We start from the raw sequence: 27,973 nt of genomic DNA on the forward strand, positions 1-27,973 counted from the left end.
ACGTGCTAACTCCCATGACTAACCATGTGATCCACATCTCTCCCTAGGATGGATCTACACTACCAACATGGTTCATGTCCCTCAATAGGACAGGTCTGTAGTGCATAACAATCGAATTGATCTGTCAAATCGCACAACCCTAATCGGCCCCATGCTTGGCTCAATGATACAAGTACAAAAGTGGAACTTGATAGTATAAGTATTAGAGTGGAAACGTTAGTAGAGACTCCGACGGCTCAAGAGCTACCTTTGTCGTTCGTGTATGTCGCAGAGGTCTACTAGGTTCTTTGAGACATTTAGGTCGTTTAAATCACATCTCTCACTTCCAAGAAATCAAGTCTTTCTTTCTCCAATAGATTAACTAAAATTAAATAATAATATAATAATAATGCAACAAATTGACCCATGCTACAAAAAAAAAAATAAAAAAAACCCACGAATGATTTCCTTGGTAAATTTAAATTTATCTCTAATTAAATAGTTAAAAATAATTAGAAAAAAACATACCATTTATAATTTGGGAGAACTCATCCCAAACAACTTATTAAATTCAGGACTCCTATTTTTTTAAACTCCGACTTCAAAATTCAAAACAACTCTAAACACGAACTTTTTAAACTCTAAACTCTAACTTCAAAACCCGCACCCCAAACACCGAACTTATTAACTCCTAATTCATAACCAGACCCAATACCCGAAACTTTCCCCTAAATAAAGTTATTTGGAGGCTCCTTTAAAAGACATCTCTCCCATTTAATTTGGGCTTAATAAAAGTTTTCTGAAAAAAAAAAAAAAGGAAAAATTAGAAAAGAAAAAAAAAGAAAAAAGAAAAAAGAAAAAAGAAAAGCCATCCGCCCTCATTTATCTGGATAAGATAAAAACATTTTAAAGAATAGTCCTCTCTTCAAGAACAGTCTCGTTCCACTTGATAGAGAGTCTGGAGAGAGTTCAGAATGTAGAGAAGAGAGACCGATTACGAAAATGGAGGCCAATGCATGGAACCCTAAGACAATTTCAGAGAAGGAGGCTTCGCGACATTGTGGCAAGATTCATAAATGCATTCACTGTTTTCGAAATTCTCAGAGTTTGAATCTGTAAGCCGTGAAAACCACCGAAACCAGTGATTTTATTTCACTCGGGAACTGCACGTACTGAGAATTTCAGTTCTTCGTTTAAGGTGCTTGGAACGGATTGTTTTGCTGTTGCATGGAAGGAATTTTATGGAATCGCTACTCGTTTATTTTCATCGATTTCCTTGCCAACATTAACAATTGGAATTAAGAATGGCTATAGAGCTGTTTGATTGGTATTGTCGTCCAGTTTTTGGTGGCGTGTGGACAAATGCAGTGGATAATGCTTTTGGCGCTTATACACCATGTGCCATTGACTCTCTGGTGGTTGTTATTTCTCACCTGCTTGTTCTAGGTCTATGTATCTACAGAATATGGCTGATGAAAAAGAGTTCTGCAGTACAGAGGTTTTGTTTGAAGTCAAAGATTTACAATTATGTACTGTGTTTGTTGGCTGGTTACTGTACATCTGTGCTTTTATTCAAATTGATCATGGGAATTTCAGTCTTGAATTTAGATGGGCAGGCTGCACTCGGTCCATACGAGGTAGAGTGTTCCCTACAATACTTAGAATAATTTTATCCTGAAATTTAACATTCACACTGCAATGGCAATGTTGGCAATATTATTTTAAAAGGTTGATATGACCTGCAGTACGATATATGGGCGCTATAGGAAGAATTTGGTTTACTTTGTATTACTCTTTAGAACCAAAGATTCTAAGTGTGAAAAAGATTGAGACATCGTATGTTTAACTTGATGTACTAGGCAAGTAGAAATGTACTAACTAAGAAGTAATTTTGTTTAGTTTTGGACATGGTGAGTGGCTTTTTGATCGTGTTCACAGATATTAAGCCTTATGTCCTTTTGTTTCAGGTTGTTGCCCTGATAATTCAGGCCCTTACTTGGTTCTCAATGGTTGTAATGCTTGTTGCTGAAACCAAAGTTTATATTTTTGAATTTCGATGGATAATCAGATTTGGAGTTTTTTATATATTAGTAGCGGACGGTGTGATGCTCAACCTAATTCTTTCGGTGAAGGATTTGTACAAGAGGTATTTCTTATAGAAGCTATTATGTCTAAATTTCAAGTTACCATCATTTATGAACCTGGATGACATTTTACTGCTCTGTTCCTGCTGTTATTTCTTTGAATAATTAGAAGTTGTCATGTAAACAATCTATTATGCCTTTTGGAGATGTGGAAAGAACATAGAAGTACATCCTAAATATTATTTTGTTTGTCATAAAAAGAAGTAAAAAAGAGAGAAAATAAATTAAGATATTAATAGGGAATTCAGCTGCAAGTCCAAATTAGCTTTGCTTTTTTCCTTATTTTTTTGAGATGGGTACATTTTCCTTTTACAATACACAAATGATAAAATAAATCTTAGATACTAAGTAACAAGATAAGATAAATCTAAATAAATCTCTAATTATTAGGTAACAATATAGATAAGATTAACTACTTATCTTATTTAATGGGATTACATAAATATTCCTTAAATCAAGTTTTTTCTTCCACACTCCCCCTCAAGTTTGAGGAGTAGATATCATTCATTCCCAGCTTGGATACTAACTCATGAAACGTTAAGTTATGAAATCCGTTTGCTAATTGAAGTTGGGATGACACATAACTAATTGCATTCCTCGAATTTCTCCTCGATAAAATGTCGACCAATTTCAATATGTTTTGTCTTATCATGTTGAATAGAATCATGTGCAATATTGATGGCTGATTTATTGCCGCAGTACAACGTTATCAAACCTTCTCCCTTAATTTGTAAGTCATCAGGAATTATCTTCGACCATAAGAGTTCACATAACCCTTATGTAATAGCTCGAAATTTTGATTCAGCAGATGATCTAACCACCACATTTTGCTTCTTACTCCTCCATGTTACTAAATTACCTCCAAGAAAGGTACAATACCCTGCAGTAGATTTTCTGTCCACTCGGGAATTGTTCGGTTTGAGCAAAATTCATTTCTTAAAGTTCCTTTCAAATATGTAACACTCTATCTGTTGCATGAAGGTGAGATTCTATGCGGATCATGCATGAATTGTCTAATTACACTTATTGAGTATGCTATGTTTGGTCGAGTGTGAGCTAGATATATTATCTTTTCTACTAGCCTTTGGTACATTTCTCTGTCCAATATAAGTTCTTCCTTTGACTCACCCAATTTCTGATGTGGATCCATTTGGCGTTGATGTAGGTTTACATCCGCTTTTTCCTATTTCCATCAATAAATCAATCACATATTTTTGTTGTGTTATGAGAATGCCCTTAGCTAAATACGCTACTTCAATACCTAGAAAGTACTTCAGCCTTCCAAATTTCAAGTTCATATGTATTACAATGAAAGTTAGAGACTTGAAATACTTGAAAGAAATATGGAAACATAATTCTCAAAACTCTAAAGGAGGGATGACCCATGTGAAAGTGATGTAACCAACTCGCATCTTTATTGGAGGAACTAAGATCTTACACAGGTGCAGGGTGTCACAATCACACTTTCTCAAAACATTTGCAAGCGATTGTGCGAAACTCACTCTTACCACTGAGTGAGTCAACCAATTCAAATTTGATCCACCGTTGGCCAGATGACTCATACCCAAGCCTCTGGCTCTGTTTTGAGAAGAAAATTTTAGAAAATGGGGCAAAATGATTTTCAAAAAAGAAAATAAAAGTAATAATGAAAGAAAAGTTGAAAGCAATGTTATAAGATAGCAAGAAAGAAAGGCAACACAACGGCTTAGATGACATATAACTCCAAGTAGGAAGATTTACCAGGCATAGACATGATTTTTCCGAAACACCATACTCCTACTAAATACAATAATAAAACTATGCATCATGGAAATGGTAAATTAAAGTGATAAAGTTACTAACATGAGGGGCTTGACATGCCACGGGCATGCGGCCATGGGCAACATGCCCTGGACAAGCATGACTGTAGTATCCTTCCCCACTTAATTGGTTGATGTCCTGTTAACCGTCTTCTTTCGAAGTCAACGATATGACTTGTGGCAGACTGTAGGTCTTCGGTACGCTCCCAACTGATTTTTGCATTAGGCAGCCCCTTCCATTTTCCCTGGAACTCTTGGACGTCTCGCCACGGTTTGCCGACAAGATGCGTTCATTCATCAAAGATCTCTTCTATCTGTTTCTTAGTGGTATTTTTCATTGTGATTGGAGGGCGTTACTTTGTTGCGTCTGTGGTCTTCCTCATTGGGATGGTACAACTTCAAACTGCTTACATGGATGACAAGGTGAATTTTCATCTATGAGGGTACTTGAAGCCGATATGAAGTGTTTCCGACCTATTCAATGACTTCGATTGGTCCCTCATATTTTCGTACTAGTCTTTCATCTTTGTTGCCTTGGAACAGGAATTGTTCTTGTCTCAGCTTTATTAGAACTTGGTCACCTGCCTGTAATGGTGACATTGGTTCCATTTGCTACTGTAATTTTTCGATTACTTGGGTATGGTTTATATGTTTTAAAATATCGAGTGAGGAGTAATGTGATCAGCTGCACCAGAGTTTATAATCCAAGAATTATCCTTTGTTCATCTCTGAAACAAAAAGTGAAGGAAAACTTACCTGAGATTGTTAAGGTACTGGAACTTGATGGTTTGTTGAGGGAGTCAAATGATACCTTCAATCTCTCAATTTCTTCATTATTGAATCCACTAGTCTCCACAATTGGTGGCTTTTGTTATGAATTGGAACTCCTCTGTGATGTACTCTTGTGCCTTCAACATGTCTCCCTTGTTTCTCCAACCACGGTTTTGTGAGCCTCCTTGATTTTCCCATTCATGGTTGGGAGCTTTTCCATTCAACTTCCAGCAACTCTCCTTCGTGTGTCGCGGTTTCTTGTAGTGGGTACACCATAAATTGTCTCTGTTACTCTTCCATTTGTTGCCACTTCCGTTGTTTCTATCTTTCTCTATAGTAAAGGTTGATGCATCTGAACTGGGTTGTTTATCAAGCATGAGGTTTCGTTTGATCTCTTCTGCTCGAATAAGGGAAATTGTTTATTCTAGGCTTGATATTTCCTCTTTTCTAATTACTTGTACACGGACTTAGTCAAACTCATTGTTCAGACCTTCCAAAAAATTGTAAACATGATATGCTTCAATAAATTTCTTCAGGATTGTGGCATCTGCAGTGAAATTCATCTTTAATAGACGATAATAATCGAGTTCCTACCACAATGTTTGCAAGACATTGACATATTCCGTGACAGTTTATCCTTACTTCGTAGCTCTAATCTTGATCTTAATTTCATAAATCTGAGTAACATCTCTATCATTGGAGTAAGTGTGATGAACGAAATCTCATATGACTTGTGCGTTTTATAAAAACATACATGTATTACCGATGGATGACTCTATAGAATCCCAAAGCCATGACATTATCATGGAGTCTTCCTCGTCCCATGCAACTTTCTTATTCTTTTGAGATTGGTACATTTGCCTTCTATAATACACAAATGATAAAATAAATCTTAAGTACTAAGTAACAAGATAAGATATACCTAAATAAATTTCTAGTTACAAGATTAGATAAATTTAAATGAATCTCTAGTTACTATGTAACAATATAGATATGATTAACTACTTCCCTTATTTAATAGATTACATAAATATTTCTTCCATCAAAGTTTTTTCTTCAACAGGTAGGTCATAGATAGTTGTGAAATTTGATGACAATATCTGAATTTTGCAGTTTCTTTGAAAAAAGAAGTCATAGAAAATCGAACGGTAAATATGAATAGATTGTTTCCTTGTATATATATATCATATAATTATATTTATAGCTGTAATTTTTCTTTTCCATAGAGGTATAGATTGATTGATTATTTTTAGCATATTTGATTGAAAGTCTTCTTGTATAATTCCATCATTATTCACTCAAGGAATTTATAAATTATTTGCTCTTGTACATAACTTGAGCATTAGTCTCTTTCATCTCTTCAATAACCAGTTAGTTTCTTGTAAAAAACTGATCTTTATATATTTGGCGGTTCTCGAACCGCAGGGGAACTGAACTGATTACAACTCTACATAGAATTATGTTTATAGCTGTAATTATCTTTTTCCAGCATATTTGAATGAGAGTCTTTCTTGTATAAATCCCATCATTCTTCATTCAACGAATTAAGAAATTCTTTCCTCTCATATATATCTTCAAAGCTCGACCAGTCTCTTGAGCATACATTTACACATTCCATGAGTTCACATTTCTGTTTTGTCCTTTCAGATATGTCCTGTATTTGTATATCAGTGAAGTTTTCTTCCAGGTTAGTTTGTTTTCTCCCTTTAGTCTGTTATGCAAATTTTATATTATTTTGCACTTAATGGTGGAGAAGAATGTGAGCAAAGAGTAGTTTGGTGAATAGTGTTGGTATGAACTAAAGTAAAAAAGTTTAGCAATATCTGGTGTTCAACAGTTAAATATATAAAAAGCTATCTTTCTCTCTCGCTGCATGTTTTCTTTGTAAATGTTGTTCTTTCTTACACAACTTTGTTTAGTTTCCTTTTTCTAGCTCTGAGGGTGAGATTACTTACCCATTTAACTAAATCACGATTCATATTTTCCTGAATGTACAAAAATTAAAAATTGTTTCTGTTTGTTGCTTGCTCTAATTAATATGAATTAAAATGTAAAACAAGGATTTATTTTATTTTATTGTTATTTTTTGGATTGGGGATACTGCACTTCATTCAATATTGTTGAATGTATATTTCACAATATTAAATATGATTATTATGCATGAGCAACTAGTTTAATATGATTATTATGCATGAGCAACTAGCACTTGGGAAATTTAGATTGTTTCCAATGGGCATCCGTGTACAATATTGAGGAACTAAACATTTATGCATGTTTCATAAGGTACATATATAGTTTAATGTGAGTTTTGTCTCCAAATCCTAACAAGACACTCCTTTATGCTTGGGTATTCTTTGTAATGAGGCATTTGAGCTTCTGAGTTATATTCTTCGGGTTACAAGTTTGATTTCTCGATTCGAGGATCTTTTTCAAGACCTTTTGTTGTGGGTATGGCCTGTATAGTGTTTGTTGCCTCATGATGGAGGAGTTCTCATTCCATCGGCCTTGTCTTGATAAGGGGTGTGTCCTTTGGTGGACTGGTTTCTTAGCTGTTATTTATTGCACTTGGTTGGAGAGGAATGAGAGAAATTTTAGAGGATTTGAAAGTGTTGGAAAGATGTCTGGGACCTTGCCAACTCTAGTGCTTCTCTATGGCGCCTTTTCCGATAGACCTGTGTTATTACTCCTCGGTCATATTATTTTAGATTGAAGCCCTTTTTATCTTTTTAGGGCATTAGGTTCTATTTCGAGCATTTCCATCTATTCATTGATTCAGTTAGGGAGGCAGGACGATAACCCAAAAGAATTAACTAAGAAATCCTTCATAACCCTTTCTTATGATCGGAGTAGTAAGGAAAAATATGATTGAGGGTCTCCTCCTTCAAACAGAGAATGCATATTTTTCCATTTTATACTTGTAATATAATCAATTGATGTGATTAATCAAATATGTAATTGTAACCAAAATAGAACTTGTTCATGCATATGGTAGAAAGTTTACAGAAGTATATAATTTGGAACTTACAGAATAGTAGAACCGTTGATTAGGAAGTAGGATTGATTTTGTTGAACTTGAACTCTGAGATTTCGTGGTGTAGAGTGACCCTCTTGAATTGCCCGTTTATCTAATCAAAGCATATTTGGTCTTCGTTACTTTATGTTCGTTGCTTTTGTCAGGTGAACCCTTACATATAATTCCTAAATAATTGTAAATACTTTCATTTGTAATATTAAATAATTTTATCGTACATAGTTTCACATAATAAGTAGGTACAAACTTACTATTATAGATTAAGCATTGCAAATACCTTACGTTTTGTTCCCTGACATTGAAGCTGAAAATAAGATTCATTTGTAAGATTTTCTCCCTCTAGCTTGAGAATTGATAGGATAGAAAATCCATGAGTATGATTTTCTATGCACGCATGTTCACTAGTACTACTATCCATCAATACCAGCGAACTAAATAATCTATTAGTGTTGAGTTGGATTTCATCCTATTCTACCTTACTAGCTTTCTTCTGAGATTTTATTTTTGCTGTAGGCTTTATTTGGTGTTCTCTTGCTCCCATATATACCTAACTTGGATCCTTATCCTGGTCATGCCCCTCTACGTAGTGAATCTGTTGATGTTGCTGAATTCGAAAGACTTCCTGAAGGAGAACATATATGTCCTGAGCGGCATGTGAATTTGTTTTCAAGTAAGTATTATTTTTGTAAAATCCATCATCGTGTCCTTTGTGAAATATGAAGGATAAAAATCACTTTTTTTTTTCTTTTGATATTTATGAGTATTTGGGTCAACTTGTGCTAGTTCAAGCGTTTTCACAGGACAACGGCCTCACCATACTACATTTGGTCACTAGGGTAACTCATAAGATATTAAATCCTAAATTGGTGGTCACCATAGTTTGAACCAATCCCAAGCCCTTTATTATTTACTTCACCCTTATTGTCCACTAGACAAACCCATGATGATTGGATATCTATTGCTATTTGATGATTTAGATTGATGTCATTATGAATGCTATGGATTCTTTCTAACATAAAGGAAAATCATTGGGAGTAGAGTGCACTTGTATGTAAGGTCCTTGCAACATATTGTGCTTCAAGTAGGAAAATGGTTAAATAGCTTATACCCTTGAGGTAGTGAATTAGTTAGCTCAAATGGTTAATAGTCTAAAGGCTTTCAGTTTGGATCATGATTAATGATGCACTAAATTGCTCAAAAGTTCTTGAAAGAAAGCTTCCTTTGCCTTACATTTCTCCTTTGATTTGTCCTCTTCGCACATAAGATGTTCTTCGAATTCGTGCAATTCCTTGGTCCTCTTTAAGAAACAGTCCAAGCAGTAATCTTCTCTTCTCTTTCGAATGGGACTTACTTGGGGCTCAAATTATTCTGTGCGGGAGTATGTAAGGTTGAAGTTTCTTTGTGGCTATTGTCTTTGGAGCTCGAAAATGTAGATGGAGAAACATGTGTTGTGATTTTGTAAAGCCATACTTCATTCTATTTATCTTCATCCATTTGGCAACCCTCCATTTGACCAAGTGGCCAAATTAGCATTTTTGTAATTATCCCTCCATTTTCCTCTTAAATCTTTAGCTCAAAAGTTGATAATTATCCATTAGCCGACTTTATCATCAAATTAGTCACCTCCTATTTACTTTAAATCCCAATTAGCTAAACATGGAATTTACATTGCTAAGTTCGAATAACTTGGTAAATTTTAAATTTGTGGGCAGGTAAAGCTAATTTTAAAACAGTCATCTCTTTTTTCTTCCTTATTTATTTATTTCTTCATCGACTCACTAAATGCCAAAAGCTCCAATATAATATTCGTTTTGTCTACTGGGTGTTACACTGACTTGCTTGAAATGTTCATAGACATTGGAAGAAGCAAAAGATCAACAAGCGAGCCATCCGACCTGCGAAAATGCATTAAAGAAAAGGGAATAATTGACTTGTTCTTAACATCTTTAACAAAGAACCCATCATCTTCAATTCAAATGCTAAAGTACTTATTATCAATGCAACGATTTCTTTCTTCCATAACACACTTGGGCAAAAGAAAGGATTGAGAATTTTTTTTAACGAAACAAGTGAAAGAGTCCACAAAGAACCCATGAACCAGCAAAAATGGAACCTATGAGTATCAGTGAACAAAATGAAAGACTTGAGTGAGACCTATTTATTGGTCAAGCAACATAGACGGACGACGACAATGTACCTTGATTTGTCCCTTGGATTGATGGGAAACAAGGGGTTGGGACGCTAGTGTAGGCTGAAGATGCAAGGGAATGGAGAAATGTGGTGGCGACTTGAGTCTGAAGGTGGGAAAGGTTATGTTTGGTGGCAACAACGATTAGGGTGTAGAGGAGAAATCACATCTAACCAAAACAATTTTGACAAAAATACAAACACAGAAATTGTGGAAATATGTGCACAACTTATTGGTTATTAGTATAAGTTAGTAGTGGCATGTTAAGTAATTTAGAAATTTATAAATGGACAGAGTAGTCTAAAAATGTTTTACAAAGATTGTCCCTTTTTAATAGATTATAAATTACAGATTTAATTTTTCAGTGGTCTAGAGGACAACAATAGTTCTCTAATGAATTGGTTTAATTCTCTTCCAACAATTGTTACTTTTTTCCCCCACATATATTTCGTTTCTAACTGTGGTTACTTTTCACTAGAAATAACTTTTTCGTGGATGGATCACATAATGAAGCTAGGATACAGAAGACCACTCACGGAGAAGGATATATGGAAATTGGATACTTGGGATCGAACTGAAACATTATACAATAAGTCTGACTATCTCACTCTCGACATTATTTATTCAATTTTTTTTTCACATTATTTTTGGATCTTATTTACTATTTGCTCTAGCTTCCAGAAAACTTGGGCTGAAGAATCTCAAAAATCCAAGCCATGGCTTCTTAGAGCATTAAATAGTAGCCTTGGAGGAAGGTGAGTAGTGGACGAGTGAAAAATTGTTTCCATTTAATGAACTATATATTTACCAGTTGTAGTTTTCTTTCAGAGGTTTTAATGTCCTTAATGGAAACATTTTCCTTGTTTTGAATGGTGCATTCATAATTTACTAGTGTGTGTATGTATATTTGAAAGGAAACATCATTTCATTTATCATTAATGTAGTAAAATATATATAAGGAAGGATTCCTGAGGTCAATGAGGGTTACAAAACTTCCATCCAGTTGCATTGAAAAAGTTTCTTCAACATGATTGTCCTGATGGTTCTTATTCAAGAAACGAAGATTGGATCATTTGATAATCAATTAATCAAATCTTTTAGGAAGATTCTGTTTCTAGTGAAGTCTTGGTTTCACCTCAGAATATTTTTGGTGTCAGCCCTTCACCTCTTCCTTCAGCTCTGGGAAAATTTTCTTCTCTAATCGAAGCTAGTGTTTTACAATTTTTCGAAATCTCTCCCATTGAAGGATTGCATGCCATTCATTGAATCTTACTGATGTCTTGATCTTTTTCAAGACAATAATTAACTAAGATTTTTGAGATTTCAAGGGATGGGCATTGTTTATATCATAACCTTTCCTTGTTCGAGGTTATTTAACAATTTTTTGGTTTTTTGGAAATTGGGTGCATGATTAGAGAGAATTTGTAGAATTTAATTAGTATTTTGCATGTAGAGCCGTTGGTGCGTGTTGATCCAATTAATGCTGCTTCATTGGAAAAGACTGATTAAATTTGTGCTTCGCTTGTGAAAAGGTGGTGCTGGCTAAAGTCATGTATTAGTGATCTTTTGCATGTCACTTCAAATTTAATTGGCCTTTTGCAAGAAGTGCAGATGGTAGAAGTTGAATCAATTAATGTTGTTTTCGTTAATAACGACATAGATTTTATTAGGTGCTTCACATGAAGCTATGGTGATGGGCTAAAGAGTCAATTAGTGCTGTTTTGTTGTGAAAGGAAAAGTTTTTAAAAGAGCAGTCGGTGGAAATTTAAGAGTATTTTAGTGATGTTCTCTTGCATGCCTCTTCAATTTAATGGATCAGTTGGAGATTTAACTTCGGCAGACAAATGGTCGTAGAATTTCAGTTGGAGATTTTATCTTTGTTATACAAATGTTTGTTGGATTTCGAAGTCTTTTAGTCAACTTGTTGAGAGTTTTTATCTAGTAATTAGTTGAATTCGTCAATTCCATGAAGTATTTTGGAAACAATAAAGAATGCATCTTTTTCTGTTGGGGAGGGTCTTCAGAATCTTTGATAACCATCTTCTTTTCTGGATTGAGTTCTTTGAATCTGCAAGTCTAAAAGCTTTCTTCTAGGAGTTCTCTATCCAAATCTTTTGGTGTTATACTTTTACCAGATGAAAGTCTGGGTTCGTTTAATTGCTTATGAGTCCATTTTTGGCTCCAAAATCCAATCTTTTGTGGCCTTTAGCGGTCAAAGCTTTTCGTTTTGTTTTGTTGTTCGAAAGAAATCAAAGGATCTTCCATTTCAAGCTCCTCCCACGGATAGATTGCTTTGCTTCGGTTCGTCTTAAGGCTTTTTCATGGTGTTCTTTGCCTAAGTCTTTTGTTGATTTATTTTTACAGGTTTTGTGTCTAACCAAAGTGCCTTTATCTTTCTGTTGTAGTTCTACTTGTTTACCACTTTCATTTATTGTTTTGGATTTCGCTTTCTTTAGGACTTCGTATCTTTTGAGCATTTGTTTCTTTTCATTTTATCAATGAAAAGTGTCATTTCTCGTTCAAAAAAATTATATCTACAATCCAAGAAATTCAAAGTCTGTGAAGAACAATCAACCAAACCACCAGAGGGCCTTCCAATAGCTTCTGAACATCTTCCATCACAATAGCTTAAATGAAGGTTCTAAACTAAGAGAAATTAACTATTTTAATGTTCGCTCAGTATATAACATTTTCCAGCAACAAAATAGAATCAACTGTCCCTCAAATCTCTGCCCTCGGGGTTAGGAGTTCCATCACAAACATTTTTTTTAGATTGTGACTAAAAGTGAATTATGTGAAGTGATAAAGATGAAATGAATGTGTGCTACTTATATTTAGTATACGATAGAATACGACTTGTTTTGCTGCTCAATCTTTTATATTGTCTATCATTCATTTTCTTCTCTCCTTTGCATTTACAGGTTTTGGTTGGGTGGCCTTTGGAAGGTAATGTGATCTATCTTCTTGATATGATTAGCACATTTAGGGGAAAAAAATTGGAAAATGTTTATTGTATCAACCAAAACCTGATTTAGGAAAGTAACTTAAAAGAGTAATTACTCCTTTGCAATGTATGCTCATGCCTTTGGAATTTCTCTATTGTTTCCCCTAACACGATTTCCCCATTTGCTATGGAGAGATTTTCCGTTCAACTTCCAATGACAATTCATTGTGTGTAGTGAATTCTTGCCATGAGACATGATAAAATGTCTTTGTTACTCTTCCATTGGTTGTCTCTTCCGTTGTTTCTATCTTTTTTTCTTCTAGCAAGCAGTTGAATCTCTCAGTTTGTCCATCTGTCTGGGGTGATGGCTAGATGAGATATTCAAGGTTATCTCCAATAATCCAAACAACTCGGTCTAGAACGTTCTGATAAATCGACTATCCTTGTCATTGACGATGCTTGTTGGGATTCCCCATAACTTCACCATGTGTCTAAAAAACAACTAGGCCGTCAATTCAGCCGAGAAGGATCTTGCTTTTAGAATAAAGAAAAGCTAGCCAATTCTCTTCGACAATAGGTTACAATACAAAAGCTAGGAAAGTTGACTATGAGATTACACCAGTACTCCTAAAATTAAGGCTATTCCTTCTCCAAAAAGCACAGTAATTACAATATATCTTGTTATAGGCGCTCTAATTTGATGCCGTGAACGGTACATATTTTGGGAGTTTAACACCTAAACAATTACGAATAAATGTTCCTTGTTAAAAAGTTCAAAAACTTTTTTAAAAAAATAACAGGAAACTTTCCTTTTTCTATTCAAGAGGTTATTTCATTGGAAGTTTGTTTGGGTTCATGTTTATTTATTTATGTTTTTGCTCCCTTTCTTTGACTAACATGTTGAGGACCTACAGATTGGCAATGATATTTCTCAATTTGTGGGACCTGTCATCTTGAATAAACTTCTTGAGGTTGGTGGGCCTGTCTTTCTTTCTTCCTTTTTTTCTGGTTCCTTTCCTCTACTTCTTGCTGCTTCATCACTATATTCTCTCCTCTTCTAAGCATTTGATGCCTGGTAGTTTTTCATGTGAACTTACATCACATACCATTTATCATCGTTGATGATGCTGATGGAATGCCAATTAGTTTAAGCCTTCAAGGAATATTATGCTTGTCTAAATTCTTTTAGTTGTTCTTCCATTATGAAAACGTTCGTTTAAATTCCTATGAAAAAGAACCATCTTCTATATTTGGTCGATCTCAGGAGTATAATATATAGTACAATTGTGCGGCAATAAACCTCTTTGTATTTTTCTTTCTTCCAGTTAAATAATTTTTTTGATAGAACTTTTCACTGACGAACAAGAAAGCTACACAATGGTAACAACTTACTAAAGGAGAAGGAACATCAAACATCTGAACACGAGGAACGGCCAGTAGACACATCAAAAAGATATAAAATAAACTGTACAAACTATACGTATCTTGAGACCAGCCTTGAAACCTGGCAAGTCAACCTAAAACAGTAAAAATAACAAATATTTTGACCATATAATGGACCCTTCAAAAGGTACAAGAATTTTCTTAAGCTCCAAAGATTTGATAGATAAGATTAATCGCATTCACATTAGTTGGAGCAATATATGATACAAAAGTGTGAGGAACAAATAGTTTCCTCTCGGACAATGAATGACTAACAAAATTTGAGCACCAACTATGTCACATTTGGTTAAAAATAGGAATTTACATGCTACATGCCTTCTTATCTTAGTAACCACACCATTGAGTTAAAAAGAGGATATATCAGGGAATTTACATTTTCCTTATTATGGTAACAAAACTTTTCATTAAAGTAGGAATTTACATCATCGCAAAAATTTACATAACAATGAAAGCCTGGATTTATAAGTACCTTTTAGCACATTTTCCTAGTGAATTGTGTCCCTGTATATCTTACTCATGTTGTTTCGAATACCTGCAGTCCATGCAACGTGGAGATCCATCTGGAATGGGTTACATTTATGCATTTTCAATGCTTGCTGGAATGGTAAGACCCAAATTCCTGTTTTATTTTACCAAATCTTTGCATATCAACAAGTAGGTATGCACTTGATATTAACATATCTTCATCACGGCTTCAAAAGATGGTAGATCTTATTATTCAGATACTTGTCCTCACTGTGCATGTTTTACAATTATGGAGGTGGTGTTTGAATATCTAATATTTTAAGCCGATGAGAGATGAAATAGACTGTTTTAGGGTTAAAAAAAAGGTCAAATCTGATTGTGGTTGGTATGCTGAAATTTTGTTTGTCTTGTGAAGATGCCATATTGTATTTTGGTCTTGACTGGGTTTCTAGAAGAGTTTGGATGGTCTTTTTGGCAATGTTGAGGGATTGATCTGGTAGTTTTGTGGATGATACAAATGTGTACAACCTAATTATTCTTGAATAAGAGCCATGTTAGCATAAGTATGTATAAATCCCTAGACACTAGGTAACAATAATTCTAAAAAAATTCATGCACACTAGGTAAAAGTACAGATAAATTAGTGACGTCAACTACTTTTCTTATTTAATGGGATTACACAAATATCTTCTTCTTATAAGAATTGCACAAGTATTCCTTAAATCAAGGAACTTTCTTCGACCCTCTCCCTTAAGTTGAGGAATAAATATCATCTATTCTCAACTTGGATATGAACTCATGAAATAATAGTTCAAGCTATCTCTCAGACGATGCAACTTCAATTCAACAATTTCAACACCAACCCTTTTAATTTCAATGTGTCATCAATTTAAAGATGCGCTCTCTCAGGCACGACTTCAACAGTAACTATGAGCCGAATAAATTTAGCTAAGGTGGAAGATCGATAACTATGAAGGTTTCAAATTTGGCTAAGGTGGAGATTGGTAGCTATGGAGACTCCGAATAAATTTGGTAATGGAAGACCGGTAGCTATGAAAGCTCTGAATAAATTTGGTCAAGGTGTATGATTAATAGCTATGAAGGTTATATCAATTAATTAGGCCTCCTAGAATAGAGTCTAGAATAGAATGACTCTAATACCACGTTGTAAGTGTAAAATTATCTTGCTTTCTTTTATTTTAATTTTCAGAGAGGTTCATCACTCCCTAGATACTAGGTAGCTATATATATGAATAAATCTCTAAATACTTGGAAATAATAAACTAAATAAACCCGTATATACTAGGTAAGAATACAGATAAATGAGGAGGTCAAGAATACAAATAAAAAAGGAGGTTGAATGGAATTACACAAATATCTCCTAGCTAGAAGAATTACACAAATATTCCTTAAATTAAGATCATTCCTTTGACACTCTCCCTTAAGCTGAGGAATAGATAGCATCCATTCCCAGCTTGGATATCAATTCGTGAAATAGTAGTTAAAGCGATATTTTAGACGATGCAACCTCAATTCAACTAACCAACAATTTTGATTCCAACATATTTTTGATGTAAAGATGCGTTCCCTCAAGTATGCCAAGATATGACTTCAAGGGTAGAATGAAGGTTTCATCTAAATTTGGACCAAGTGGAAGATTGGTAGCTGTGAAGGCTTCGAATAAATTTGGTCATGGTGAAAGATTGATAGCAATAAGACTCTGATTAAATTTGGTCAAGTTGGAAGATTGGTAGCAATGAAGGCTCTAATTAAATTTGGTCATGTTATTCATAGAAGTTCACATAAGTTTTCGTGTATGCTAGTAATTGTTTTTAGAAATTTCAATTTGCTTGTTTGATTTATATGATAACTCCTCGATAGCTTTTTAACTCATATATGCCTTCAAAATGCTCATTTTGTGCATGAATTGCATGGCCTCAGAATATGTCACATATCTAATGGGTTTTTTGCTTCACAGCTCCTTGGAGTATTATGCGATGCACAATATTTTCAAAATGTGATGCGTGTTGGTTTTCGATTGAGGTCCACGTTGGTAACTTTCCCCTTCCATTTTATTTATTTTCGTCAATAAAGTTTATTTGTAAAGTCCTTCGATCTTAATTTGTCAGAATATGCTAAGACATTCTTTAAGCTATCGACGATTAAAATATCATTATCGATATTGATATTGGGATATCAATGTATTATCAATAAGATATTGTTATTGATAGATATTTCTATCACGAAAAAAAGTTATATAAGTATTTTAATTAATATTAAGTTGTTTTTACTTCCAAACTAAGTTATAAGCCTTGTATTAGTATTTATTCATATAAATATTTGTTAAACTTCAATAAATTATTTTAGAAAAATTAATTCATTTAAAAAACTTAGTTCTATTTTAAAATTTCTTTGATAAATATTTCAAGTTCGACTATTTGCTTGTACATTTATGTACTTGATTATTTATTATAATTTTGTAGTTAATCTAAATATAATGCACCTAACATTATATTTATATGAATGTTAAATTACCTGTTTGGTCATCGAATGTTCAAATTTATGTCTAATATTATCTAAAATGTAAAAAATGTCTAATTGGTTGGATTCCCAAACTTTATTTTTCATGTCTAAAATGTTCTTGAACTTCAAGTATTCCCAATAGATTCATAAACTTTCAATTTTTTATCCAATAGGTCTCGAGATATATTTAAAGTTTTTTAAAAACTATTTGTTCTTTGAATCTTAAACTTTTAATTTTGTTCTAAATAAATATAAGAAATTTTAAAACATCGAATAGATTGAGGCCTATAAGACACGATCAACTTTTTCAAGTTCTAAATATACCAAAGACCTATTGGATACATAATTGAAGGGTTTGGATGCAATTAAAAATAAGGATCTATTAAGTTCGTGGACTAATCTTGTAACTTAACCTTATATGAATTTGTTCCCGTCCATAAAGTATTGGATCTACCACTTGATATAATTTCTTTATCAATTGAGTTATACTCAAGTTGGTGTTAAAGTACTGTTATTCGATATTAAACCAATACTTACACATCCAGTTATGCAAATTATAACCTTAGTTTGACAACTTGAACTTAAAATGAATTATATAAAGCCGGGGCCCCAAAATATATTCTTTAGATTCGCCCCTGTATTGATGGATACGTTAATCCTTATTGACGACTTCAATATTGAACAATTACGTATGGGAAGATTAGGGTTTGTATGATTTATAGCTTTTCAATGTCTTGAACTTTATTTTCTTGTGACATTAATGGAACTTCAATTTCTGTCCCCATTTGTAATACAAGAAGCTTAAATTATTATTTTTCCCCTCATTAAAATGGATTATCCATGTGCTTTTATTTCTATTGAGGAAACAATGAATAATTTTTTAATCCACAGTGAGCTAGCTGAAACGTGTTAATATTTTCTCTTCCAAATTTAGTTTGGTGGTGTACAAAGACAGGGGTTGGGTACCATATGTAACAGCTCAAGCCCACCGCTAGCAGATGTTCTCTTGGGCTTTCCCTTTCGGGCTTCCCTCAAGGTTTTTAAAACGCGTCTACTAGGGAGAGGTTTCCACACCCTTATAATTAATGTTTCATTGTCCTCCCCAACCGATGTGGGATCTCTCGCCATAAATCCTTATGTTGTTGTCTAACAAAGCTAAAGTTAAGAACACTGGGCTCGTTTGAAAGGGAAAATGAACCTAAGATCTTTGATGAGGAATTCTGGTCTTTTTGCGAGTTGGGGTGCTTTATTCATGTTTGTAATTGCTCTTTTCTTTGATGCTTTATACAAAGTTCTTTGGAAATCCCTTTCCTTTGTCAAGGCAGCACCTTCTCTCCTTGGTATTTATCCTGATACAGGTTTGCTTGATTATATATCCTTTTTTAGGTTGCTTCTGTTTTCCGCAAATCCTTGAGGTTAACTCATGAGGCACGCAAGGAGTTTCCTACTGGAAAGATAACCAACTTGATAACCACGGACGCTGCGACACTTCAGGCACATTTTAAGTTTCATCTTTTTTTTTATATATATATATGTTGTATAGGCAATATCAAAAGCATTCTATGAGTTCTCTTAGTTCTTATAAAACACTCCATTGAAATTAATGTCAAAATGTTGGGTCTTTCTAAGATATCAAAGCTTAGAGGATTTGGCTCAATTAGATTAGTTTTACATTTTAGTATTTATTTGGATGAATCACGAGTTGTAAATAAGAATCAAATGTTAGAAAAGTTCATGGTCTCATAATAGGGAAAGAAACTCTGACTGTTAAGTTCTTATTAAAATTCTAAAACTTACACAATTTATTTTATTCATTGTCATGCTTCGTTGGTCTTGATATCCAGGAGATAACCCAGTCACTTCACACGTTATGGTCAGCTCCCTTCCGTATTACGATTGCTATGTTTCTTCTGTACCAGCTGTTGGGAGTTTCTTCCCTTCTTGGTGCACTGCTGCTATTTCTTTTATTTCCAATACAGGTTTGTACTTAACAATTTTTCAACTTTGAAATAGTTTCTAAAGGAAGCGTACTGTTATGTATTGAAAATATTACTATTTTCCACTTAATGAAATATATGCAAAATTGCTGTTCCAAACCTCATATAGGCAAAGACCTTATATATAGGCAAGAGGAAATGTTGATGTAGGATTAGTGGTTAATCTTCGAGGATTCCTTAGTTATTTCTTTTACGTTCCCTTTTTGGATTTTAGTTCTTCATTTGCTTTTAATTGTATATAATTAGAAGATTACCCTCTTGTATTGGTTTCACAATGAAGTTGAGTTTTAGATTCTTGTAGAGCATTCTTTTCTTTTTCTTGTTTATCTCCTAGGTTAAACCAATTTGGTATTTGGGCAAGCACTTAGGCCAATGTTGGCTGTTTTGGTGGAAGACCAGGAAACTCTTGTTGATGTCGATCGCAAAGGGGAGCTTTGTCAGCTATGCTTGTTGTTCAACAACCCACATTTATTTACAAGATGATACTTTGTCAAGTATTCTCTTTTCAAAATTAGATAGGAAATTTCAAGAATTTTTCCAAAGAACAGAGTGCTACAACATTAGAAGAATGGTATTATAGATCACGATCAAGGGAGGCGGAAGCCTCTTCAAGAACACACCTAAATTCCCACATCAACCGTGAAGCCTTAGAGGAAATCAATAAAGGGGTGGTCGAAGTTCAACATCTTTTAGATTATATTATAGCGTTTTGGAATGTTTTACCACAAAATAACATGAATTCCAATTGACAAGAATTGCGAGTATTGTAAGGAGTGTTCAAACAAATATAAAAAACCATATAGAATTGAGAAGATGAGTTTGAAAAAGTCCTAAAAAAAAAGGAAAAAGAAAAGAAAATCACTCAAAAGCATTTAACCGTGCAAGATAAGTTTGAAGAACCATGGTTGAAGTTATGGAGTGAAGAAAATGAAGGGGAAATGATGAAGTTGAAGACAGGAAGTTGCAGATCTCGTGAGTAGAGAAGAAGACAAGATATAGGAGGAAGAAGAAGACTCATTGGCTGCGATCCAACATGGTGCTCATCTGAAAAATCTCATGTTTTGTATTCCATGAATCGTGCGACTTGATCTGTCACTAAATCCGTTATTTCTTTGAACAATTTGACTCGTATGATGGTTATTTCAACCTAAGAAGTGCGTGGTGTCACAACCTCACTGAGACAAAGTAGGTTGAAATCCCCACACATAAAACAGACAAGGGGCGACTTTCAAGTGGCGCCCATCTGGACACATGAGGGCCAACATAGACAAATTCCATTATGCAAACGAGGAGGACAGTGCATCATCCAACACAACAAGAGTTGGGGTTTCGATATTAGTTTCAATATGTAGCTTTGGATTTAAGTCTGTCTAAATGAAAGATGGAAGCTCACCAAATTTGGTGTCAATCGAATACTCAACGGGCGCTCTACGGGGCCATATGACTGCTTGCCAAAATAACATTTACTCCAAAAAGATTGGAAATGCCTCAAAATGTACCATAGAGGGAGGCATGGTGTTAGCTCTCCACCAGTAGGGTCCTATGGCCTGAGCGAGCTACTTTGTGGCACATGCATGTATCATAGTGAGGGCAAACGTTGTGAGATGAGTGATTCGGGTGACTTGACCTCGAGTAGAGGCAAGGTCGGGACGGATGACTTGGCCTAGTGTAGAGGTAAGTCGATCGGGTTGCAGAAGATTTAACATGCATGCACAGGCAACGTGTGTGGCCGAACAACCTTGGATTCTGCACGTGCTGTGTTCGGTTGCTGAAGACAAACCTCGCTTAAGGTCCGACGAAGCCACAAAGCGGGCGAAAAGTGAATATGGTGGCTTGGGTTCCCTTATAAATTTGTCGTGAGCGTGTCAAGATCACGACGCCGCACAATTGGAAAATGTACGACTGTGGCATGTGGATTGATCCAATTCCAAGCCCAATCATTTTCTTAATAAAAATTGGTCCAACCCACATGCTTCAAGCCCATACTTATTACAGATTTGACATGACCCAATTTATCTTCGCAAGAATATTTTTGCAATAGTAGTGTTCAATGAAGGAGCTGGCAACGATGTTTTATCTCTAAGCATAACTTGAGCATGTCATTCCCATCCCGTAATGCTGTGTTTGACCTCGCCGATTTCAAATAATAATTTGACGCCAGCTAGGTCCAGGATGAGTTAGAATTGTCTCTTGCTATTAATGATTCCCATTCTTTTGGCCTTCCTTATTTGTATAAATAATTTGTGGAGTTTTCCCTTGAAGTAAATAGGTCCTAATAGAATAAATAACTATTATTTAGGTGAAAGGAAATCTTAGAAATTAAAGCAAAAAAAAAAAAAAAAAAACCTGTCATGTTCACAAACCATCGTAGAGTTCTTGGTTTCCACCATGTAGACCTATTTTTAGCCTTGAATTAAGTTTTGTCTACATTGCTTTGAATACTTACGATCTGTATGAGTGTATGTTCATGTAATTGCGTTGACATATTAAGTAACAGGTTTAATACCATTTCAAGATTACATAACATTTTATGTTATTATGTTTTGTGATGACAGACACTTGTAATCAGCGAATCACGGAAACAGTCCAAAGAGGGATTGCAACGCACAGACAAGAGAGTTGGTCTCATGAATGAGATTTTAGCTGCAATGGACACATTGAAGTATGCAATATAAGAATAAAATACTCCTTATTTTATTATCTAAAACTTAACTCATAATTTTGATGGCTCTTGGAAATGGATTAGATGTTATACATGGGAGAAAAGCTTTCAGTCGAAAGTACAAAGTATCCGAAATGATGAGTTGTCATGGTTCCGCAAGGCATCACTTCTTGGAGCGGTATGCTATAATTGTTTCTAGTTGTATCTTTTGTACAGATTTTTTGCACTTAAATATTGCTCCCTTACATTTTAATTCTGGAGTTTCATTAAAAGGAGTAACACAATGTTTAGGGCTCTTCTGTTTTTGTACTTGGATTTTGTGAACTTCTTGTCTGCAACAGTTCCTCTTGCCATCGCCATTGTGGTTTTGACCCGATTTTGTGGTCGTTTTTGTCACTGTCACTTCCTCACCGTAGAGGAACTCTAGTTGCCAAGCAGTGGAACCCTTTGGTTGTTTCCTAGAGCTTCAAAACATTGACGAGACCAAAGGTTTAGGTAGGTTTTGGATTTTAAACCAATCACCAAAGCTGGTAACAACTTTTTTTCTTCCATGCTTCTTGAGTGACCATTTTTCAATCCTCAAATAAAAGTTTCAATCCTTGAAAAGGTGTGGAAACCTCCCCCTTACAGACGCGTTTTGAAATTGTGAGGCTGGTGGTGGTACAAAATATGCTAAAACGGATAATATCGACTAGTAGTGGGCTTGAGGCTGTTACAAGGTTATCAGAGCCAAACACCGAGCGGTGTACCAGCGAGGACGCTGGGCCTTGAAAGGGTGTAGATTGTGAGATCCCACGTCAGTTGGTAAGGGGAACGAAGTATTCCTTATAAAGGTGTGGAAACCTCTCCTTAACATATGAGTTTTAAAACCATGAGGTTGACGGCGATACTTAACGGGCTAAAGCAAACAATATCTGCTAACGGTGGGCTTGGGCTGTTACATAGCCGCTCTTTCTTATGTTTACTAGGATCACTTGTCCAGCATGTCGATTGTTTCTTCAATGTCCATTTTGATGTGGTGAAATAGTATTCTCATATCTGCTATACATGGCTATATAATTTAATAATCCCTAAGGAATTTAGATAATGGAGTGAATTCATATGAATTTTCTCCATTTGCTACTACTCGATTTAACAATTTTACTTGATTTTGCAGTTAAATAGCTTCATACTGAATAGCATTCCTGTTTTGGTGACTGTGACTGCTTTTGGATTATTCACGGCTTTTGGGGGAGACTTGACTCCATCTAGAGCATTTACGTCACTTTCACTATTTGCAGTGCTTCGGTTCCCTCTACTCATGCTTCCTAATATAATAACTCAGGTTCTGTTGTATGCCTTTCCATTTTTATTCTTTAAAATTTTTCTGGCTTGGATATGTGACTTACATTAACTCGTATATGGTCTCTACAACGATGGTTGGGGTTGTTGACACTTCAGTTTCTTGCTTATGCTTCTTACTACTACCTTTATTTTAATGGGTGTAATGTAACATCACTAAATCATTATGTTTATTTGGGTCGGAGCTAATTTCATGTTACTCGCATAAAATGCCTATGCAGTTCTGGGATTTTTCATCCCTGCACCACAACTAATTAGGCATCCAGGCTACTGACCACTATAGCATCCATTAACACTTTCTTCCATAAATGGTTATAATATTTTACTATTATTTATTAATTTTTCTCTGCTGAATTTTAATTAACTTAAGTTGTGAAGGCGCAAAACTAATGCATACTATCTTCTTCTCTCATTTCTCTGTGCTAAAATGTCGATTAGTTTGAATATGTTTTGCTCTATCATGATGGATACTTATGTGCAATATTGATAGTTGATTTGTTGTTGCAGTACAACTTAATAACACTTTTTCCTTTAATTGGTAAATCATCAAGGATTATCTTCAACCATAAGAGTTCACGTAACCATTGTGCAATAGCTCAGAATTTTGATTCGGTAGATGATCTAGCCACCACATTTTGCTTTTTGCATCTCCATGTTACTAAATTACCTCCAAGAAACGTACAATACCCTGTAGTAGATCTTCTGTCTACTATTGATCCAGCATAGTCAGCATCAATATAAGCTTCCAATTCAAAGGAATTATTTCGCTGGAATAAAATTCCTTTCCTGAAGCTCTTATGTGGATCCATTGGTTTGTTGTAGGTTTACATTCACTTTTTCCTATTCCCGTCAATAAATCCGTCGCATATTTCTGTTTTGATATGAAAATACCCTGAGCTGAGTATGCTACTTCAATACTGAGGAAGTACTTTAGCCTTCCAAGCTCTATCACAAACTCTTAATTTCGAGATTCGCTATGTTTTCCCCTGAAGAGAGACTTCAAAGGATGGTTCATGCTTGGTAAATGTGACATCAATTGAAGCGTAAGACTCTTTAGATGTAAGGTCTTTAACATTTGTACCTCTTTATGGTCGAAGAATATCCTAGGACACATTTTATTGTTCTCAGGTCATGTTTACCTCTCTGGGTGCATCCAAATACATGGGCGGTGAGACCATTTGATGTTCGAAAGTGAGGATGAAACTTGTTGAGGACTTCTATTGGGCTTAAATTATTTAGGACACGAGATGAGAGATGATTAATCATGTGAGTTGCAGTAGGAATTGCCTCTGCTCAGTAAGTTTTTGGCAAGTTTCTATTTAAAATAAATTCTCGATTAGTGTTTAAAAGGTGCCCATTTTTCTGTTTTATTGTGGTGTAATAACTTACGAAGAATCATGGATAATGCAGAGATTGGAAATATGGGGATAAGGTTCGAGTGAAATAATCTATGGCATTGTCAGTTCTAAATGTTTTAATTTTGACTCCAAATTGAGTCTCAAATCATTGAGTTGAAGGAATGAATAATATTACTAACATTTGACTTTTGTTTGAGAAGGAATAACTATGTGATCCGAGTATAATCATCAATTAATGTGAGAACCCAACGAGTACTAGAAATACTTGGAATAGTTGAGACCCCCATATATCACTATGAATCAAATAAAAAGGGATATCTTTTATTTTGACTAGTGGGGAAAGAGACACAAGTATGCAAATTCACATATATCACATTGAAAATCATAGATTTGAAGTCCTTAAAACAAATCTGGAAACATAATTCTCAAAACTCTAAATGAGGGTGAAACATAATTCTTAAAACTCTAAATGAGGGAGGACCCATGGGAAATTGATGTAACCTAATTCCATCTTTATTAGAGGAACCAAGAAATGACATCGGTACGTGGTTGGTTGTTTTCTTAGGTAATTGTAAGTAGTATAGGCCATTCAATTTCTTAGAAAGTTCAATCATCTATTTTGAGTTCTGGTCTTGAAAAACACAATATGACGAGGAGAAAATAGCCTTACAATGGCTGTCGTGGGTAAACTTTTGTATGGAAAGTTGCCTATTAGATAATTTTAGGACTTGTAGGACATTTTTAGTGTACGAGAAATAAATACATTGTCTATTCCTACAGTGGTGGCATTGGCTTTATTTGCCATTGTAATTTTTAGATTACTCGGGCATAGTTTATTTATATTTTAAAAAATTGTGAGCAAGGGATTATATAATCAGTTGCACCAGAATCTATAAGCCAAGAGTTAACCTGACTTATAATTGAAGGGTTTATACAGAAAGTGAATGAAGACTTACCTGAGATTGTCAAGCTATTAGAACTTGATGGTTTGTTGAGCGAGTTCAAGAATACCTTCAATCTCTCAGTCTCTTCATTATTAAACTACTAGTCTTCCCCACTAGTGCCTTTTATTCTGATTTGGACTCCCCTGCGATGTATGCTCGTGTTTTCGACATTTATCCTTTATTTCTCAAACTACGAATGAATGTAAGTATGCCTGCAAATTGATGGATGAATAGATGAATGAATTTATATCGGGCTTGCTACTGCACTTGTGGTGAATGAAGCTGGGAATGCTAATGCGAATGTTGCGGCCTTCGTGCTGTGAATACTCTTCTACGTGATTATTGATTGCCATACATTGCTAATGCAATTCTGGAACAATGATGTTTCAATGGTGAAGGGTAGTTATGAAGACTTCAAATACATTTGATCAAGGTGGAAGTTTGGTAGCTATGAACGCTCTGAATAAATATAGTCATGGTGGAAGATATTTTATTTTACTATGATTAATTAGTTCTGGTTACTCACCCACTACTTTTGACCCTCAATCATGCCACGCTATCTCATGCATGTTCTGCACTATGTTTCTAATGTGCTAATGTGCAACAATACACCTTACCCACTAGTCTCAGCCTTGTGCGCGCACGTAGCCTTAGATAGTTGTTTGCTCAGTTGGTTGGCCTTTAAGCAAGTAGTTTTGCATATAGTTTAGCATGTTACCTTCAATTTATCATGTGAATACTAAACACTTGTAAAGGTGCGGGCTGTATGGACATGCTTGTTCTTTTGTTTTCTTCAAATGTACTTTTTGGCTATTAGATTCTATTCTTTTGGAACTCATGCATGACCTTATCTCTTTTTATAGTCCTTTTTGGTAAGCTTCAGTGACAGTAAAATATCTTTTTGTCTATCTCTAACTTCTATTATGATAGGTAGCTTCAATGTTAAGCAAGCGACATTACAGTTATGATGTTATGGTTTTATTTCTATTATGTTACTTAAGGAGCCATTGATTGACAGGTGGTAAATGCTAAAGTATCACTAAAGCGACTAGAGGAGCTACTTCTTGCTGAAGAGAAAGTCTTACTTCCAAACCCACCATTAAATCCAAAACTTCCGGCCATCTCAATCAAGAATGGATACTTTTCTTGGGATTCAAAGGTACACTCTCTTTTTACAAAAGTTCTTTTTTTTTTTTTCTTTTTTCTGTTTTTTGCTGTATTTTGTGTGTATTTGGGTAGGCATACAAACATAGTTTTAATGAATTAAATTTAAATTTAAGATAATGTAACTCAATAAAGAACCTTCTGTTGAAGGGAAGGAATGGCCTTGAGTTTAAGATTATTTGTATAATTTCTAGGCTTAACTTAGAAAATATATTTCTAATCCCATTAAATAAGTTAAATAGAGCGGCTCCCTAGTTTATCTGTATTATTATCGAGTACCCATGCTGGGAATAGACATGTATTCTTCAGCTTGAGAGGGTGTTGAAAGAATGACCATGATTTAAGGAATATTTGTGTAATTTCTAGTCTTAAGTTTGGAGATGTTTGTGAAATACCATTAAATAAGGGGTAATTGACCTCCCTAATTATTTCTATCGTTACCTTGTGTTTAGAGATTTATTTAGATCTATTGTTATGTAGCACGGGACATTTATTTAGATTTTTTGTTACATAGTATCTAGGGATTTTTTCATATTTGTTGTTACGCAGTATCTAGGGATTTAATTAGCTTTTCTGCATTACAAAAAGCACATGCAAGCAATACCATTTAGACGTGCAACGACATTTTTAACTCTTACTACTGCATCGCATCATTAGTTGGAGGTAGTCAGAAGCATCCTCTTACACATTTTTTATTTAAAAGGGCAGATTTTTGTTCTAACAATTATTTTATACATATTCTTATGAGAAACCTAAGGAAACATACAAAAACATAGCTTAACAAAAGAAGTCACAAAGCTAACGGTACAAAAATGAGCTTCACAATAAGACCAAAAGGATAACGACAATACTCTGATATTGATGCCCTATCTAACAAATACCTTTATAAGCACACTTATTAACAGTAGAAACAGGGGAATGTTATTACTTCCTTTATAGTCAAAGGTCTCATCTCTCTAAATGAAAAGGTGTAGTTTCTTGTAAAAGAAGAAAGAAAAAAGAAAAGAAAGTCTACATCTCTCTAAATGCTATATATTTAATTTATAACGCACTTCTCAATTACCTACTTGTTCCAAACAATCTTATCTTAGTTGAGAGCTGGTAACATAACACATTGATTCGTTTCTCGGATGAAATTCTAGAGGCAGTTTTTGATTGCAACACTACTATTTTTTTTTTTTTTTTTTTTTTTTTTTTTTTTTTTTTTTTTTTTTTTTTTT

At 34.6% G+C, this 27,973-nt stretch overlaps 1 protein-coding gene across 3 annotated transcripts in view; it reads left to right on the forward strand.

Annotated features, from left to right (window-relative positions):
* The first annotated feature begins 906 nt into the window (after nt 1-906).
* The window catches only part of LOC111439554 (ABC transporter C family member 2-like), a 36,169-nt gene continuing 9,102 nt past the window's right edge, over nt 907-27,973 (forward strand). Inside the window, exons 1-16 of one of the 3 annotated variants that reach the window (XM_023077170.1) lie at nt 907-1,616; nt 1,947-2,125; nt 6,341-6,380; nt 8,238-8,394; nt 10,391-10,505; nt 10,587-10,667; nt 12,834-12,858; nt 13,771-13,827; nt 14,838-14,903; nt 16,743-16,817; nt 18,674-18,781; nt 19,132-19,266; nt 21,840-21,946; nt 22,031-22,124; nt 23,103-23,270; nt 26,608-26,748. In XM_023077170.1, coding sequence (XP_022932938.1) covers nt 1,284-1,616; nt 1,947-2,125; nt 6,341-6,380; nt 8,238-8,394; nt 10,391-10,505; nt 10,587-10,667; nt 12,834-12,858; nt 13,771-13,827; nt 14,838-14,903; nt 16,743-16,817; nt 18,674-18,781; nt 19,132-19,266; nt 21,840-21,946; nt 22,031-22,124; nt 23,103-23,270; nt 26,608-26,748 — 1,881 coding nt within the window. In that variant the 5' untranslated portion in view covers nt 907-1,283. Of the gene's footprint in view, nt 1,617-1,946; nt 2,126-6,340; nt 6,381-8,237; nt 8,395-10,390; nt 10,506-10,586; nt 10,668-12,833; nt 12,859-13,770; nt 13,828-14,837; nt 14,904-16,742; nt 16,818-18,673; nt 18,782-19,131; nt 19,267-21,839; nt 21,947-22,030; nt 22,125-23,102; nt 23,271-26,607; nt 26,749-27,973 lie in introns of those variants that run through there. The other 2 variants (XM_023077171.1, XM_023077172.1) reach the window with 2 other exon arrangements.

This window comes from Cucurbita moschata, unplaced genomic scaffold, assembly GCF_002738365.1.
Source record: "Cucurbita moschata cultivar Rifu unplaced genomic scaffold, Cmos_1.0 Cmo_Scf00096, whole genome shotgun sequence".
In the NCBI taxonomy this organism is placed as follows: domain Eukaryota; kingdom Viridiplantae; phylum Streptophyta; class Magnoliopsida; order Cucurbitales; family Cucurbitaceae; genus Cucurbita; species Cucurbita moschata.